General features: G+C 39.5%; 1 protein-coding gene across 5 annotated transcripts in view; it reads right to left on the minus strand.

Annotated features, from left to right (window-relative positions):
• SGIP1 (SH3GL interacting endocytic adaptor 1) overlaps window positions 1–928 on the minus strand; it is a 237,433-nt gene extending 236,505 nt beyond the window's left edge. For all 5 annotated transcript variants that reach the window (XM_070367880.1, XM_070367882.1, XM_070367881.1 and 2 more), the window contains exon 1: window positions 623–928. In XM_070367880.1, coding sequence (XP_070223981.1) covers window positions 623–632 — 10 coding nt within the window. In that variant the 5' untranslated portion in view covers window positions 633–928. The remainder of the gene's footprint in view (window positions 1–622) is intronic.
• Window positions 929–20,281: the final 19,353 nt, after the last annotated feature.

Raw genomic sequence — 20,281 nt, forward strand, 5'->3', positions numbered from 1 at the left:
ACCTGATAAGAGCCCGAATAAGAAGACAAGAGTCCCAAATATTTTCCTCACATCATTCATTCTGTTGCAGTGACAGCCCCCTACAACTAGAGCCTGTGGACAAAATGAAACCCCTCACCCCAAGGGTATGCTGTAAATTGCAGAGATAAAAACATCTTAGAAGAATTTTTAAAATTTTTAAACAGTTCACTGAAAATGACAGCATGGATAACTGTGTCAATGACCTCTCCTGTCTACTGTCAATTTCAGAAGACAAGTTTCCACTGTAAATGTTTAATCAGTGTAGTCCCAGGAACCCAGAGCAGAAAACCTTATCTTCTCTCCCAACTTCTCTGCTTTGCAAGCTCTTTCCTAGCTCTATCTCAGTTCTTTGCAAGCACTTTAGGTTTTTCTCTCTCATAAGAGCTGGGAGCTCTGTAGGTTCTGAGCTAAACAGAAGCCCTGTGGTTTGATTCCATTAGTCTGAGCCCTGGTCCGCTGCAAGCAAACTGCAGCATTTCTGTTTGTACATCCTGGCAACCGGGTTCTAGACCAGCCACAAACACAGGCTGCACACATATTTCAACGCTGTTCTCCCCAAACCTTGCCTGTAGCCAGTCAACCACAACAGAAAGCATCCTACCTTCCATCATGGTGGCAGAATTGCATTCCTTAATTTCCAAAGAGTCTGAAAAAACACAGGAGGATACGATTCCAGGTCTCAGCTTAAGTCCTCGCAAAGCTGCTGCCGCCGCTGAGAGATCAGCTGTGTCCGCTACTGAAGCCAAAGGAGACAAGTGTTAACCCCATAGATAGGCCATGGATGCTGCTGGTGCTGCTTCACCTACAGGCTCCCAGGAAGATGCTGCGAGAGAAAGGGAGAGGAACAGGCAGCCGGCCGAGCTGCACCGCCTGCGTTGCCTCGGCCAATCCCTTCAGCTCTGGACCGCGTCACATGGTAGCCAGCCCGCATCTCCTGACACAATACCCCGGGAGAGCACACAGAACCTATTTCCCGTCCCCATTCCCCTCCACCCCCATCCCCTCCGGCTTGTCACCAAATGCACAGCCCCTTCCCCACCTGGTGACGCACTTCCCCCGCCCCTCCTCTTCTTCTTAAGCTTATTGCAGCGGCTGGGTACCCGAGATTAATTATCAGACGCCGCCACCTTCACCGCGGACTCGGGCATGAAAGGCGCACCTAAGTGACTCGCTGCGGAGAGGAATTATTATTATTATTTTAAAGAAACACTTCTTAATAATTCCGTGCAGCCTGGAGTCTTGGCTGCGCACACTCAAGCTCCCATTCCCATCTCCCTTTGCCCTGAAGGAATTCCAAATGTCAGTATCTGTGGCCTCCGCACACATCTGTGACTCTCTCTCTCTCATTCAGGAGAGAAAACTCAATCTGGCTGACGTCACATCATAAACAATTATCCCCAAAAGGATGGTGCAGAAGAAATTTCACCCCAGCTGCCTTCAAGAGAGCCAGGGGATTAATCGCGCATGACATGCCGAAGGGCTGGGAACTGTCATTAAAACAAAGAAACAAAAGAACCCACCCGAGTGGGGCTCTGGAATCGCACTGGCAACGCATGAGATAATTTCTGGGGCGGGAGGCGGGAGAGAGGGGAGCAGGCAGAGAGGGAGGCCTCAGATGGACTTCCCTTCCTCCCTACTGGACCCGGGCAGCAGGACGCCACAGGGACCGCGGGGCGCAGCTCTGCTCCGCAGCGTTCGAGTCCAGCCGCCAGCGCATCCTTCCGGCCCAGCGCGCACGTGAGCCGCCGCGCAGCCCCAGGTGGAGAGTGGCCGGTACTACCCACTGCAGTCCCTGTAGGAAACCCAACTTTCTTCTAAATGACACTTCGCCCCCTCCCCCTCAAGCACCTCTAGGATCTATCTGCAGGCCTGAAAGCTCATTCGTTCACTCCAGTGGGGATCCGGAGGGGGACCCAAGTGTGGAGCCCTGGCCCGAAGGACGGGTGGAGTCCCGGTTATACAGCTTCCAGGGATGGGCTCTGGGCCCCGTGCTGCTGCTTATGTTGGAAAGGTTATGACACCTCGGCTGCTGGGTTGAGACTGTCACCTGACTGGTCCCTAGGGATCCGGGAGCCTTTCAGAGGGCTCCCAAGTACGAGAGGGTCTGGAGTTCCTCAGTTCCATTCTAGCAGGTTTAGTCCTCAGAGCGCTGAGGAAGCAGAAGGCAGGCGGAGTTTGGGAGGGAGGAGGAGACAGAAGGAAGATAGGAAAGAAAGGAAAGGCCTCTTCAGAACCCTAGGAGACAACAGCACAAGCGGGCATGTTTCCCTCTACAATCTGACGACGTGACTAGGAGAAAGGCCATGACATCACAGAGCAATTGTGAACATCAAAGGAAATAACGTCAAGAAGTAAGGTGCTTTGCACATCAGGGTTGAATCTCCAATACTATTGTTAATTATTTATATTATACATCTACCCATGAACTTTTGATATTGCCCAACCGTGGACATAGTCTAGTTCTTTCTATGAGAGCAAATATTCTATGAGAGAGGTATTGGCGGCTGAGAACTACTAGAGAAAATATAACTAGAAGAGCTAACTGAAACCATATTAACAGATGAAAAAAATTCAGTTCCTTAGCAACTTAGAAGTTTTGAAAAACTCCTTGGTCTCCCTAAGGACACATATTTCAATGGCCTTGAAATTTCAAAATGAAACTCTGCAGGAGATACAGACACTTATGCCTTTTCCCTTATATCTGTGAAGCAGTTGAATTTTAAAAGAGGGAAGAATTCTGAAGCAAAACATGGTCTTGAGTACAACTTACAGTTCTCTGAAAACTGCAAGGGTATTATTGCAAAAAGCAGATTGATTAGTGTAGGAGTCTTTAGCCAAACATTTTTTAATGGTTAAGAATATGGATAGATATTAGTGTCAAACAGACTGAGATCAAGTTCTGTCTCTGTCACTTCATGAGCTCTGTGACCCTGGACAAGTTATGTAATTCTCTGTGACTCACAGCTTCCTTATTTGTGAAATGGAGATAATAGTACCAAGTTCATAGGACTATAAATAGTACTAATAACAAATCTTTATTAATGACTTACTGTGTGCTAAGCAGTGTCCTAAATACTTTGCCAGTTAATTACTTAGTATTGTGTCTGGAGCATAATAAACCCTTCATATTGTCTTTTTAAGATTATTTCTACCAAAGGGCTACCAGAGGCATCAAAGAAGCTTGTAGCCAACTGAGAGTTATACCACATACACAGAAAACAACTTAGTGAAAGATTAGGTGATTCATCCAGAGGTGTAATGTTATTAGAGAGTTCTCAGAGACTGCTGTGTAGAAGAGTGATTACTGAATAATATAGGGAACTCTAAATTAGAAAATTGTCTTAATATGGAGTCTGGAGGTAAGTGGAGGCCCTGAGGTGCAGGGCTAGGCAACATTGTCAAAGATATAAGGGGAAAGGAGAGCCAGGGAAACCCAGACTGCCTGCCTTTTCTCACCTAATGTGAGTTTTACAGTGTGTTAGAGCAAACCTCTCCGATTCAGTGTGGGCACACATCAGTTTTGTTTACGACTAGACAGAAACAGGAAGTGGAGAAGGAAATGGCAACTCACTCCAGTATTCTTGCATGGAGAATCCTAGAGACAGCAAGCCTAGTTGGTGGGCTGCCGTCTATGGGGTTGCACAGAGTCGGACACGACTGAAGAGACTTGGCAGCAGCAGCAGAGACAGGAAGACAACTCAGAGATTCTTTTGGTTAGTGGAGTGTTCATAGAAAAAAGAAGTGTCTAGTTTCGATTGCTAGAGAAGGAACAAGAAAGGGATGTATGGTAAAGGTTGTTAGGTCAGTATCAAGACTGGTTAAACTTTATGTAAGCTTATCAAAAAAAATATTACCATCAGTTATAAAAGCATCTGATGAGCAAAGTTCTACTTCAAATAAAAAACTGTTCAATTATATTATCAGAAAAAGATTACACATTCTAATTTTTTTCATAGGTTTTTTTTGGGGGAAAAGTTATTTTCTCAAGAAGAAAGTACTTTAAATTGTAGCCCCGATTTCATCCCTTCCTAGGATAGCTTTTTCTTACCAAAGAGTACAAAGGAGAATTTCTAGCTGCTATAATAGTGAAATACTTTTTTTCTTTTTTCTGGTTTTAAATGGAAGACAAAAGATCTGTGGAAAAGATCTGGCAAATTACTGACTTGCCCCAAAGTACAAGGGCTATGCAGGAGTCTAACCCAGGATGGCAAATGTGTGCCCAGATCACACCAGGCTCTCAGAGAGTGCCTGAGACTAGTCCAAGACCCCAAAACTTAATTGCCGAAACTACTAGACATTTAAAATTTTTTTCTGAAATAATATTTGTATGCTAGTGATGCTTTGCTAGCTAATGTGAAGAGCCAACCTGTTGGAAAAGACCCTGATGCTGGGAAAGATTGAGAGCAGGAGGAGAAAGGGACAACAGAGGATGAGATGGTTGGATGGCATCACTGACTCATTGGTGCTGAGTTTGAGCAAGCTCTGGGAGATAGTGAAGGACAGGGAAGCCAGGTGTGCTGCAGTCCATGAGATGGCAAAGAGTCAGACACGACTTAACAACTAAACTGAACTGAACTGAAGCCCTATTACACATTTTTTAAAAAAACAAATCCTATTATATAATTTACCATACACATTGAATTTCTTCACTATTTCTCAATTGTAGTGTGTATGTGGTGGGGGTCAGGAATCAGCTTATATTTCAGAAAGAGAAAGAAAATAATCAGAACTGAGTCACAAAGGAAGAAACAAAATTAACACAAAAGGAAAGCTTTTAAAAATGGACCCAGATACATAGCTCCAAGATAGTGACCTAAGGACAACATTGACTCTGTGCCTCTTGTTCTCCCTGCTGAAGCAGTTCAGTGAATGTCAGAAGGGAAATATTTTCTAAGCTCTGGAAATCAGCAAGGGTCCCACTTGAAGAATTAGATTTCCATGGGATGAAACAGATAAGGAGCAGAAAATATATATACCCATGCTCAGTATATTTATATTCTTTGTTAACAGGAAAAACCCCAACTGGAACTGACATGGGCAGAGAAGGAATCTTATGGGTATCTCACAGTATGGGAAGCACTGCACAGCTGAGGGAGAGCAGGAATTCAGTCCTCCAGGAAACAATGTGACCAGAACCAAGTACTCACAACTCTGTTTCTCCCAGCCCATCAACTTCTTTTTGCTTCCTCGTTTTTCTGCCTGTGATCAGAGAGCTGGCCATTTAAGTCTTTCAGGCTCATATCTTCATAGCTTGACTATCCGAGATCTACTTCAAAAACACTTCCAGGAAGGACTCTGGCTGACTCTGGTTTGGAGCACCGTTCAAACTTTGGACCCATTAACTAGGCCAGGTTGATGACGTCTCATGATGGACTTTTTCAAATCTAAAGTTACTTTGGGCTTAGTCATATGTCCATTACTAAGACTAAACCCAGGAGGAAAACAGGCACGTTTCTATGACAAGCAATAATATGAACCCCTTACGATTGGAGGGATAGAAGAGACATTGTCAAAGGAAGAGAGGGCACTATTACCAGAACAAATGTTGGGAGAGAAACTATAAAACAAAAACTGTCCATCATGTAGACATTAGTCAGTGAACCCAAGATAAAATTTGCAGAAGGATTCATGATGGCAGAGGGACTCAGATGCCATACTCACAGCATTCAGCATATGTGAAAGGTTATTCGTATATTCTCACTCACTACATTCAGAGGGAATTGCAGACCCTATAGTCATCCTCTTCCTCTCTGTGGGAAAGGAGGGCAGAAAAGGGGAGAACTCTCCCTATTTATGGAGAAGGCAATGGCACCCCACTCCAATACTCTTGCCTGGAAAATCCCATGGGTGGAGGAACCTGGTAGGCTGCAGTCCATGGGGTTGCTAAGAGTCAGACTGAGTGACTTCACTTTCACTTTTCGCTTTTCACTTTCATGCATTGGAAAAGGAAATGGCAACCCACTCCAGTGTTCTTACCTGGAGAATCCGAGGGACAGGGGAGCCTGGTGGGCTGCTGTCTCTGGGGTTGCACAGAGTCGGACACAACTGAAGCGACTTAGCAAGCAGCAGCAGCTCCCTATTTGTTGATCCACAGACACCAAAGACATACCCTGAAATGTTTGCCACCCTTGGGTTCTTCACTTCCCAGAGAACCGTGTATCTAGATCTATACCAGTACTGCAGGAACTTCTGTCAGCTGGGAGTACTGTTATATCTAGACTTACATTGACAAAGATAAGCAGTAAAGACTGAACACACCAGCTGAGTCAGCAATTTCACAAGAAGGAGAGGGTAAACAATCATAGCTCCACTGAAGTAGAGGAAATGTAGAAAACCAGAGAGGCATTCTTTAAAAAATCAATTTTTTACTTTTGATAGAATTTCAGGGATATAGCAGCAGTAAGCAAGAGCAGACTGCTATGATAAGAGTATACTGAGGGCCAGAAAGAGAGTATGAAATTAGTAAAAGCATTCTTATTAAAATTTTTAAATGTTATAGCTGTAGTAAAGATATGATACTGTTAAGAGGGAATATTAATGGGCCCAGTGGCAATATGCTTGAAATATAGACTGTCCCAAACACAGTGGAATTTTTTTCTCTTTGAAGAATCAGTTAACTCAGATAAAGCTTTAACAGTTTGAGAAAGTAAAAAGATAAAGCTCTGAAATTCATTCGTGAATTATAAAATCTAACAAAAAATACTTTAAAAAGCTCAATCTTGCTTCTGAATATTGATGCAAAACTTTTACATAAAATAACAGTAAATGAAATCTAGCTTTTCAAAAGCATTATATGTATTTATATATATTTAATATACATATATTACAGATATGCTAATAAGTTAGACTTTATCTTAGGGGTAAGAAAAGTAATTCAACATTAAGAAATCTAAAGTATTATTCACAATGTTAAGCTATTGAAAACAAAATTATGTTATTATCTCCATAATTGCTAAGGAGATATCTGATAAATTTCAACTTTTATCACTCATTAAATAAATAAAAATCTATTATAGAAAGATATTTTTAAAAGTTCCTTGGTATGATGAGATAAGCAAATCTCTTCCCTAAATCTGTCATCTTGTTAAATGGAGACATGTTGAAAACAATCTTTATTAAAATCAGAAATAAGACTTAAATTATGCCTGTTATTTAATACTTAATACTGTTTTATGGATGCTGGCCAAAAAATTAAGGATAAAAATTATAAAATTGTGTCAAAGATAGTGACATGTATTAATCACAGCATTTTCTCTATCAAATACACAGGAAGACTGCATTTGTTGGTTTTCCTTGCATCTGGATGGAGTTATATGACTGAAATAAGGCAGTGGAATTTCCCAGGCCGGGCCTTTACAGACACCCTACATGCTCTCCATACCTCTTTTTTCCCTTCCAAATGGCAAAGAGCTGCTTGATATTCATTAGACTTCAAATGCGCAAAAACTAAACTTGTATTGTGTTCATCTCTATACCATTTTTTAACATTATATATGTGAATATGTACAGTTAGCATATTATAAGTGAGTATAATCTTTTGTGAATGATATATCCCATAGTATATATCTTTAAAAGAGCTAGAGGAAGAGTAATCCAAACAGGGGACACTTCAGGTGTAGAGGCCATCAAAGGGAAAGGATGCTGAGCAGCAACATGGTGGTTGGCAAGAACACGCGCCTTACAGAAGGTAGCAAAAAGGAAACCAAGAAGGATGTAGTTGACTCATGTTCTAAAACTGGTATGATGTGAAAACGCCAGCTATGTTCAACATAAGAAATACTGGGAAAACACTAGTCACGAGAACTCAAGGAAACAAAATCTCATCTGATGACCTCACAGATCATCAAATTCAAGCTAGTTACTGAAGATGTTCAGTAATTAAATCAGTAATTCAGTAACTCGAAAAACTGCCTAAGTTCCATGGCTGACTTCTTACCTGTGACAGACTGTGCTCCCTGGTCTAAAAATAGCAGATCATGATTGAAGCTCATATTGATGTCAAGCCTACCCATAGTGTTTGCTTCATCTATTCTGTGTGAGTTTTACTAAAAATGCAACAATTAGATTTGGAAGATCTCCTATGCCCAGCACCAACAGGTCTGCCAAGTCTAGAAGATGATGATGGAAATCGTGACCCAAGAGGAGTAGACAAATGACTTGAAAGAGGTAGTCAATAAATTGATTTCAGATAGCATCAGAAAAGAAGTAGAAAAAGCTTGACAGTCTATTTATCTGCTCCATGATGTCTTTGTTAGAAAAGTAAAAATTCTGAAGAAGCTCAAATTTGAACTGGGAAAACTCCAGAGCACCATGGTGAAGACAATTTTTGGAGAAGCTACTGGAGATGAGACAGGTGCTAAAGTCAAATGAGCTAATGGATATGAGCCACCAAGAATCTGTTTAAAATTCAGACAATTAATGATGATAAATAAAAGATCTTATTTGTGATGTTTAAAAAACAAAGAAAATAACTAGGTATGTTCTGGAATCTAAAACTGCACTGTCTGATACAGTAATCACTACTACATGTGATTATTTAGCAGCTGAAATGTGCCTGGTCTGATAGAAAAAAACTTAGGGTTATCAAAGGGGAAAGGCATGGAAGAGGGATAAATTAGGACCTTGGGATTAACATATATACACTACTGTGTATAAAATACATAACCAGCAAGGACCCACTATATTTTATATACTATATCATACAGGGAATTATATTCAATATCTTATAATAACCTATAATGGAAAAGAATCTAAAAAGAATATATATATTATATGCAACTGAATCACTTTGCTGTACATCTGAAACTAATGCAACATTGTACATCAACTATATTTCAATAATTTTTTAAAAAAAGACATGTGACTAGTCTGAATTGAGATGTGATATAAGGGTAAAATGCACACTTGATTTTGAAGAGAGGACAAAACAAAGAGAGCCTAAAATATCACATTTATAAATTTGATATTGATTACTTGTTGAAATGATAATGTTTTATATATTTGATTAAATAAAATATATTAGTAAATTAATCTTGTTTCTTTTTTATGTGTGTACTTGAAAATTTTAAATTATATATGTGGTTCACTTTTGTGGTCCATGTTATATTTCTGTTTTTCTTCTGGAGACTGACAGAAAACCAGTAACAAAACATTGTGAGTAAGTACGGGATGAGTTAATTTAAGAGGTTATGTGTTAAGGGTGTATATCATGATCACATTCACATTTATTCATTTCTTCACCAGGACTTCCCTGGTGGCTCAGACAGTAAAGAATCTATCTACAATGAGGGAGACCTGGGTTCCATCCCTGGGTCGGGAAGATCCGCTGGAGAAGGAAATGGCAATCCACTCCAGTACTATTGCTTGGAAAATCCCATGGACAGAGGAGCCTGGTAGGCTATAGTCCATGGGGTCGCAAAGAGTCGGACATGACTGAACGACTTCACTTTCCTTTCACTTTCACCCAACAAAGAACTGTTAAGAATTATCTATGCCCAGACACTGTGTCAGGTTTGGGGGACACAAAAATAGAAAAGACATAAACTTTTCAAGAAGCCTATAGCACAGGGGAGGAGGCAGATAAGCAAACCAAAAATTACGATCCTGGTTTATAAATGTTCAGATTTAAGGCAACACAAAACAGGGGCACCTGGGGTAAAGGGGAGGCAAATAAGACTTTCAAGAAGAACTGCTTGACCTGTCTTTTAAGGGCAAATAGGATACTCTTACAGACCCATTCTTATCCAGCCCTACCTCATTCTTATTTCTCTTCAACTTGGATTTTTCTGATAGTCTTTTCATTGTTCTGGCTAGATCTCCTGTTCAGTGGTCGACAAAAATGCCCATTGTCAAACTTTAGCATCAACTTACTTAAACTCAATCCTGGTTTTCCTTTAATGATATATTTTCTCTTTCCTCTGTATCCACTCTACTGGAGACCATCTCTCTCTGCCATATCCTACTCTTCATGCCCAACACACTAGGTGAGGAGAGGGTGACATTGTCTTACTTCCCCATTTCAGCTTCTGTGTTGATCATTTGTTGCCATTGCCAAAGACATCTTCTAGGTCCATCCTGCCTACTTGCCCCCACTTTTGTTGTTTTTCTTTTTATTATATCAACCCCAGACCAACTCCAGGTCAAGTTTTCCTCTATGACTTCAGCAACTGTATCACAGTCCTCTTTATCTCACCACCTGGCCTCATTTTTCATGGCTTCAGCATCTCTTCCATCATCCAGCATACCTACCTCACAGTTCCTTGAGTTTCTTAAGTCTGATGACCTTAATTCTCTTACTATTTTTATCTTAGTCACTAAAAGCATAGCCATATTTTGGACCTCATCTTTATTTTTATTTCTTTGACTGAACCTCTAAAGAAATAGAGGTTTTTACCTAACCTCTAAACTCTTTATCCACCCTTCTCCACCCTTCACATACCATATGTATGCCTTAACACCTCCTGAATCTACTTTTGCTTCTTATTGTGATCTCTAGGACTGTGGCTCTTTCTTATTCACTTCTCATAGCCTTGGGAGTAAAATCTGTGGTGAGCTAAGAAAGCAGTCCCTCCCTCAAAACTCAATAATATCTGTTCTAGTTCTATAACAGTAGTATCTGTTCTAGTCTTTTCTCTTGATAAATGTCATTCTTCAAGGTCAAACTCAAATTCTCATCAGGAAACCAAACACAGGGATCTTTCCTTCTTTAACTCCTACTACAGGAACCAAATCAACTTTTGATTATATAGCTTAGCTTAAGTCATCTCCAGATTCTTTCTTATCTACTAGTCATTGCCCAATAGAAATCTGTAAGAAAAGAAACATACTTTCTATTTATTTGATGTTTTCTAAACAAATAACACAATAATAGATATATATTTGGTGATTAGAAAATTATTTGATAAACACATATATAATTTTTATTTTGGTATGTAAATCTAGTAATAAAACATTAATCTGCTTATTCTCATAATTACTTCTCATAATTATTTCTCATAATTACTTCAAAAAATATTGAGGAGAAAGTAAAAATTTCTTGTTTAATCTCCTCAGAGAGGTCTGTGAAAATCCCAGTGGGAATATAAGCCTGGCAATTATTTATCTGATTGGATCCAGAAGCTGGACCTGGTTGTGAGAAGTTTTTATTAGAGAAATCAGAAAAAGAAACTACAGAGCACCATGATAACAGCTAGAGTTTAGAAGCATCTCATAGCATTCTATATTTTATTAAGCACTCTACAGGCAGTCTGTTAAATGCTTGGTGATTATTATTTCAATTCCTCCAAACCTCTGAGTTAGGTATTCTATTCCCATTTTACAGATAAGGAAATAGACTCAGAACTAGTAAATGACTTCTCTAAGAGAATAGCAAATATCAGAGCCAGGGTTTGAACTCACATCTGACTCTAAAGCCCATGACTTACCCTTAAAATTTGATGAGTTTAAATTTGTTCTGTGACTAGTAATTGATTTGGGAGGGGGGGTCTAATATTTCTCAATTCTTTTGGTATTACAACTCGCTTCTTTAGGGAGAAATTCCCTTCTTCTTCCCGCCACACTCCTTCATGAAGAAGTAATGTTTGCTATCATCTCTCAACATGACAATGCCTCTTTATCCATAGTATTTGGTTGAGGAATAGATGGCTACTCAAGCTGAGCCAGCACCGCCTGATTTCCAGATCATGACCCACGCTGGCCCAGTGAAGATTCTTCTTCAAGAGTCAAGAGACTAAACCTGTGAGTGAGGAGTCTTTTCCTGTTAGGTATTCCAATTAGAAGAATGTAAACCTGAAGCTATGGCATGTCCCTCACCTCCTGAAAGAAGACTGTGTGCAAGAGAGAATAAAACTGACATGGTGAGAGAGAGAAGGAGAGATAGCCCTATTGCTTGCAATCCCCCTTTTTTCCTTTACTGCTTCTGACCTTCCCATGGTTACAGGAACCAATAACTTCCTATTTTGCCCAAGCAAGTGCTTTTTCTCATTCGCAAAAGAGTCATAAATGATTCAGCCCAACCCAGGAAGTGCTGAAGGTCAAAAGTCAGTAAAATTAAGACCTGTTAGCACAATGAAGGAGCAAATGAAGTGTTGGAAGCAAAAGACAAAGCCAAGAGGTTGCAAATCAGACAGTGCTGAGAGTGGATCTGGAGATGAGAGACAGTGAAATTAAAGCTACTGAGACCATTTATTCTTCAAGAGCTCTATGAGACCTGAAACTTTTTTTTTTAAAGGTCATTAGCCAAAAAAGTCAGCTTATTCAAAAGCATAGATTGAGTAAGAGCAATAATCAGAATTTTATAAGATAAAATCATTCCTTGAAAGAATTAAGCCAGCCCTATCTTAAAAGGGTAGTTTTTTTTTTTTTTTTACCGGTATTCACTACCTTCTTTTTAATGACCATTACAAACCAAATAAATCATATACTAGATGCAAAGAAGAATCTAAAAGAAATCAAAGATATTCAATATAATACCTCATACTGGCCAAGAATTAGAGTTATATAAAATTTACTCAGAGATGAAAAACAGCCTTGGCTCTGAGTAGACTTAATTTCATCAGGATGATGTGTTGCAGTTTAGATTAAGTGAGAATTAGTCTTTGACAATGGACTGCAGAGGCACACTAATATGGTTGTAAAAAAGAAGCTTCCTCAGTCTGCATTTTCATTGCAAAAATATAATTGCAAGAGTTTAATTTCCTAACTGGGTTTACCTAGAGATCCATGTCAAGGAGCAGGCTCTAAAATGTAAATAATTCATTGGTTCATCTAGTGATTTTCAAAGCTACCAAGGACTTTAGCGCCCTGACCTCTAGGAGAAAGGGGTGAAGTCTTGGACTGAAGCTTTATTTAGCAAATCCTTTCCATTCAAAACCCATAAGCTTCTTGTCCCAGTCAGCAAGTGTCCAGAAGGTGCCTTGTCAACAGATCCCATTCGAGGGGAGCACTGCTGGGAGCTGACAGAAGTGGGAGGAGCCTTGGGAGCTTCCGTTGCAATCTGGCCCCTCCTGTGAATTGAAAACAACTTTGGTTTTTCAGCTGGAAGTCAATTACATTCCTTGAACTCACTTTCTGTTTTGTGATGTGCCTGTATGCATATGTGGTATGTGTGGTTTGTACATGTGTGTGCACATATACAAGTGTGCTTATCAACTGTAATTGGGTGGTGTTTTCACATATGGCATAGTCCAATAAAAATTGTGGAATTTCCAATTACTTCCTGTAATTTCTGTGATCATTGTCCAGAAGAAGAGCAATATCAATCCAACTCATTGAAGAATCTGCCACTAATACAGTCAAGTAGTATGGTTAAAATTGTGGAGGGTTGCTAATTTAAATGGATCAATATGTGCCCATGGTTTAATGATAATCATTCAACTTTTTTTTGTTGTTGGAGGCTTTAAAATTAGGGCGTGGCCTAAGATTTACACACAAAGAAGACATGCTTATAGGACTGCTTTCCCCTACCTCTCTTTAAGAAAATCATTGTGCCTCTATTGAGTCACTTCACTGGAAATAGGCCATGGTAAAATGTTTCTACCATAAAAAGGACAAATTACTAAGTTCTCTAAATCTTATCACTCTTACAGTTGACAATTAAACCAAATTATTACACCCATAAAATAGTATAAGGAAGGTCCTTGCTAAATAAATTGTTTAAGTTTCAGGGTTGCTTGATAAATAGTGGACCTTTGTCAGCAAAGTAATGTCTCTGCTTCTTAATATGCTGTCTATGTTGGTCATAGCTATTCTTCCAAAGAGCAAGCATCTTTTAATTTCATGGCTGCAGTCACCATCTGCAGTGATTTTGGAGCCCAAGAAAATAAAGTCTGTTGCTGTTTCCATTGTTTCCCCATCTATTTGCCATGAAATGATGGGACCAGATGTCATGATCTTAGTTTTTTGAATGCTGAGTTTTAAGCCAGCTTTTCATTTTCCTCTTTCACTTTCATCAAGAGGCTCTTTAGTTCCTCTTCACTTTCTTCAATAAGAGTGGTATCATCTGCATTTCTGAGGTCATTGATAATTCTCCCGGCAATCTTAATTTCAACTTGTGCTTCATCCAGTCTGACAGTTTCGCTTGATATACTCTACATATAAATTAAATAAGCAAGGTGACAACCTACAGACTTGACATACTCTTTTCCCAGTTTGGAACCAGTCCATTTTTCCATGTCTGGTTCTAACTGTTGCTTCTTGACCTGCACCAGGTTCCTCAGGAGGCAGGTAAGGTGATCTGATATTACCATCTCTAAGAATTTTCCACAGTTTGTTGTGATCCACACAGCAAAGTCTTTGGCATAGTCGATGAAGCAGAAGTAGATGCTTTTCTGGAATTTTCTTGCTTTTTCAATGACCCAAAGGATGTTGGCAATTTGATCTCTGGTTTCTCTATCTTTTCTAAATCCAGCTTGAACATCTGGAAGTTCCCAGTTTGCATACTGTTGAAGCTTCACTTGGAGAATTTTGAGTACTGGTTTGCTAGCATGTGAGATGAGTACAATTGTGTGGTAGCTTGAACCTTCTTTGGCATTGCCTTTCTTTGGGATTGGAATGAAAACTGACCTTTTTTAGTCCTGTGACTACTGCTGAGCTTTCCAAATTTGTTGGCATATTAAGTGCAACACTTTAACAGCATCATCTTTTAGGACTTTAAATAGCTCAGCTGGAATTCCATCACCTTCACTAGCTTTCTTTGTAGTGATGCTTCCTAAGGTCCACTTGACTTCCCACTCCAGGATGTCTGGCTCTAGGTGAGTGATCACACCATCATGGTTATCTGGGTCATTAAGATATTTTTTGTATAGTTCTTCTGTGTTTTGTATAGTCCTTTATCTATAGGACTTGCCAAAGACTCCATATAGCATTCATATCTGTCATAGACACTTCACCATCATTGGGTGTGCAGGTTTATATGGCTCAAGTGGCAAAACAGCTTGACTAGCAAGCAACCTGGGCCTGTTGCACAGCTTTTTCTTGCCCTTTTTCTCTGTTCAAAACTGGCAGTTTTATCAGATTATTCAGTAAATGGATCAAATCAGTGTTCTTAAATGAAGTATGAGTGAGTGAGTGTTAGTCATTCAATCGTGGCTGACTCTTTGCAATCCCGTGGACTGTAGCCCACCAGGCTCCTGTGTCCATGGGATTCTCCAGGCAAGAATACTGGAGTGGGTTGCCATTCCCTTCTCCAAAATGAAGTATAGATTATTTCATAATCCAAAGAGGCAACTAGGTCTACACCTTTTTCTTACTTGTTGGAGTCACTTGTCCTTCACTTTGTAGAAATCATCTCAATGTATCCCAGAAATTCCTTGAGTTCCTAGAAATTTCACTGAGTTTGTGAACCCTGAAATTTGTGGCCTTACCCCCTGGTATGCTTGGGTTTGTTAAGGTATACAAGGATATTAGCAGCTTCCTGCTCACTAGTTTCAATCAGCCTGATGGCATCAATGCAAAAATATTTTCCCATAGAATCACTAGATAAACAAAGTCCTTGAGCACAGAAGTATTAGAGAGGTTTGAGGTAAGGCAACCTAGTGAAGGTGCATTGTTACTCCCTCTATATGAAAGAACACTTGTTCTGGTTGTGTTTACTAACAAGGGAAGGGAAAAAAAAAAAAAAAGCACTCGTTAGATCAATAGCTACATATCAGATATCAGGAGCTGTGTTGATTTGCTACAGTAAAAATTTACTTCTGGTCAACAGTTTCAATTGAAGTCACCATCTGACTAGGTTTATGATAATTCACTGTCATTTCCAGGATTTATATTTTCTCTGTCCTGGCCTAGTAGATAGATTGAATGGGTAAAGTTGTAGAGACCTGTATCTCCCCATATTTCAAGACTTTGATGCAGTATTACTTTTGGTTTACTATTTCAGCAGGAAGAGGCCTTTCCCACCATAATACTTGCCATTCCACAGATCAAGGTGCTAATATGAGAAGGCTGCATATGCCTGTTCTAACTATGCATTCAGAACCAGGAAAATAGCCAGAACTTGGACTTACAGACAGGCATGGGTCAAAACTCCATCAACCACATGTTCTCCATAAGTCTCTAATTTTGACTAGTGGACCCCATTTGTTTTTAGGAATGAACAGCCATTCAGAGTCAGTTTCTATTAATCCCTGGAAGATGTGTCTAGTTTCCTTTCCTCAGTGTGCAGTCACCCCAGTGAATGTGTTAGGGGAAGCACACTGATTGAAACCACCCACCCTGGCCAGGCACCATAGTAACCATTTGCATGAGTTGTTTTATGACAGGAGATCCTGATAACGAATACGGAACTAATAAGTCACCACCAAAGGGAAGAGTTCGAGAAAGGTCGAAAGGAGACACTGCGTGTCCGTCCACTTCCCAGAATCACTCTCGCTAGCATCCATCTTGGCTGAGCGATGCGTGCACCACCAGGAAAGACTCTGAATTAGAATGATTGGCCAAAGACCACCCGGAAACTAATCCCATCACTATAAAACCCAAGACTGCCTTCTCCTGGGTTCCCTTACCCTACTGCTCTCCACCTCGGTGCCCTTTCCCAATAAAATCTCCTGCTTTGTCAGCACACGTGTCTCCTTGGACAATTCATTTCTGAGTGTTAGACAAGAGCCCAGTTTCAGGCCCTGGAAGGGGTCCCCCTTCCTGCAACAAATGGTGACTCTAGCGGGACTCTTCTTCGCTGAGACTGACATCCTGACTATTTGGGGTACTCAGGGGCCAGCTTGCCTGCCAATGGACCAGACCCAGTGGCTGCAACTGGGACCCTTTTGTCCCTGGTCTCCTCCTGACGTGGACAACTGGCCAGAGTGCCCCGACCAGGTAAGGAACAAGAGACTTTATTGACCTCTTTCCCCTTCCCTCTCTCTTTCCTCTCCTCAACCCTTCCTATCCTTCCCCATTTTTCTAGATCTCCAGTCCTGGATGCAGGAATCTGGTTGAAGGGCCTCAGCCTGAGCTGAGGATTGGAGACTGATCACCTCCTCTTGGCAGAGAACTCGAATTCTGGTTCTGCTCTGGTCTGGTCTGATTTCTGGTAGGGCCAAGTTCCAGTCCTCCCTTCTCTGGAGGCCCAGGGTAAAGTCCCATAACGCCTGGGTATCTGTAGGTGGCAGACGACGTCTGTAAAGCCACCCCTTTCACCCCCCTCTCCCGCCTCCTCCCCCTTCTTCTTTCAACCTGGCTTCCTTTCCTCCCTTTGAAATCTTTGAAGATGTTAGTACTTGGATCTGAAGTTCTATGTCTCTATAGGAGGTTTTCTGAGGGACTTTATTCTTGTATTTAAGGGAGTGTCTGATGAGGACTGCCAGGTTTATATGTGTGTTTTAACTCTGTGTTCTATGTTGTGATTTTTGATGGCCATTTTGCTTTGTCTGGCCACCATTTGGTTTAGACCTGCTGCCATTTTGTTAGAACTTGATTTTCTTTCCCTGTGCCTTGAGACCAGGGCTCTCAGGAGCACTTATCTAGACCATCTCTAACTCCTGAGACGAGGGAAAAGGGGAAAAAGACTTTAAAAATTTTATTTCAACTGTTTTTTAATAAACTAGTACATTTTATATTGTACTATCTAATTCATGACTAAACTTAGAAAATTAAGCTAGATCTTGCACTGTGTCTGTCTAAATATGTCTTGGTATGTCTTTGTCTCTGGGTAATATTTTTGAGGTTAATTTGTAAATGAGCTCTATTTAATCAACTTAAAGAAAGGTAAGCGCTTACAAATCAAATACTTCTAAATTAAATAGTAAATTCCAGGTTCATGTGAACTGGTAAATATTCAGTATTAAATACCTGATATTAATGTTTGTTTGTTGACCTATCTGATATAGACATGGCTTAGGGTAATTAACATTATATTTTCATTATACCTAGGTTTAATATAAGTTAAATATTATATCTGTTACAAGTTTGTTGACAAGGAAATTACCTCAAGTGAAGAAACTTCTAAAAAATGTAAATGAGATATGAGCTTTTATATAAACTCTATTAAGAATAATTATTCTTTAGAAATGTCTGTCTAAAATAGTCTCTCCAGATTGCATAACTTAAATTTCTAAGGGTTGTGCCAAGTGTGCAAAGTGTTGGAAATCTATTGAATAGTTAGGTCATTTCCTAATAAAATAAGATTTTGAAACATTTACTACTAAACACTAATTTCCTTTTACAGAGAAACTAAAGAGATTTCGGACTATAAATGAATAATGTTTGGTGCCTTCCTAAAATGTTCTAAGAAAGCAAGGGTTTTAGAAACTATCGCTGGTATTTATGCTCACCAATCTATAAAATGCTAGTATAAAAATTAGTTCTTGGTTGCTAAAGGAAAGTAAGAAGTGTGTTTTCAGTAAAAAAAAGAAAAGAAAAAGAAAAAGGTATGAAAAAATACTAAAAAGAGTTATGCATGATCAGGATTTTCTAAAATTGAATTACAATTAGTTAGATAAATGGATTTTATTAGAAATGACACAGCCATAAGAAAACTGGTTAGAGTCAACTAGGTCCAAGGTGGCAGAGCTGACTTTCACTAGACCTTGAGCCTTGGTATTTAGGCCTATTGTGACATATCAACAAGCTAAATGATACGCCCATCAACATTGACTAAATCTGACCAAATGTTCTAAACCCTTTTAATTGATCTTTTCGATAAATCTTCCTAAATAGAATTCTTTTGAAGTTCTTTTGACCTCTGGCTAACTTTGGTGTGCTTCAGAGGGCCCCTGAAACATCCCAAAGAGAGATATTAAACTGTGTTTATTTGGTTGGTTAAATTACAGGAAAAAGATTATCAGATAAGTAATAAATCTACTCATGTTATAATGTATGGTAAAATTACTAACACAGATGTCCTAGAAATTATATGGAGTTCTTAACATTTTGATATGTCCTGGTATTCTAATGGAAAACCTGATGACTTCACAAAAGTTAACAAAAGGACTGAATGAACCAGTAAATATGCTTATAACTTTTATGGTTTCTATCTGAAAAATTATGGGTTTGAATCTTAGGTTTTCAGGGAGTAGGGAAAACCTTCCTCTCAAACTAATTATGAGACTACTTTGGTAAAATTAAATGTTATAAACAAAACAATTATATTTTCTCTCTATCTGACTCCTCCAGAAATTCGAAAATCTTAGGTTTCCAGTGAAGTGAAGTGAAGTTGCTCAGTCATGTCCGACTCTTTGCGACCCCATGGACTGTAGCCTACAAGGCTCCTCTGTCCATGGAATTTTCCAGGCAAGAGTACAGGAGTGGGTTGCCATTTCCTTCTCCAGTAAGTTTATCAAATGAGTTAGGAAGGTTATCTCACGGGTACAAAAATCTCAAGAAATTTTTGAGACCTTAAAAAGGGAAGAATTCACCTAGATTTGTTAGGCAAAATCTGTGATAAGCCTTTGATGTGAGTTTCCCAGCCCTGTTTTATTTTAAAAGTTCAGTCTGAGATTCTATCAATGTTTCAACAAAATAAAAAGTCTATGATCAATTATGGTTATATAAATCACCATACCAATATTAGTCAGACCAGACCTATTTTGCAAACAAGCTAGCCTTAATTTGGTTATATTTGATAAAAATGAGGGTAACTTTAAGGAGAAAAAGATATTTCAAAAAATGTTAAATCCCAGTTTGTTAATGGAGGTCTGCATGTTATGTGATATTAATGTAAAATTTAATTGAATTCTTAAAGAGCACCCTAAATTTGTTTCTGAAGCTTATCTCAGTAATCTATCTTTGGATGAAGATCAGATACCACCTCATGACCTGCAACCAGGACTGGAAAAAGACATAATTTAAGGGACTGTCTCCAACCTGGATGGAAGGACTTTTTTATCAGGTACTCTTAACTAGCTCATGCACAATGAAACTGAAGGGAAATTAACTCTTAGATTAATTCCTACTTCCAAAGGCCCCTACACTGGGTTGGTCTATAGAGAAGACAGCTGACTTGATCTCACCTTAAAATGATGCTCAAGCAGGAGAAACTACACTACACCAGGATGAGAAGATGACAACATCAGAGGTAGACAGCTTGCCCAAGATGCTGGAGCTGATTCATATGATCATTTATGTTTTCTTGACTTCTTAGACCTGTGCATATAAATCAAATGCTTTTCTATCATAGGCATGATTCTATGCTAGTTTTAGAAATCAATTCAATTGTTGGGTTTGTGACTGATTACCTGAGTCTAGTTCTGGATTACCTTGGTAAATTTCTCTACTACAAGACTCTAACTGGTTGGCCCTGAGAAAATATACTTAAAATTATAGTCAT

Source organism: Bos mutus, chromosome 3 (genome assembly GCF_027580195.1).
Source record: "Bos mutus isolate GX-2022 chromosome 3, NWIPB_WYAK_1.1, whole genome shotgun sequence".
Lineage (NCBI taxonomy): Eukaryota > Metazoa > Chordata > Mammalia > Artiodactyla > Bovidae > Bos > Bos mutus.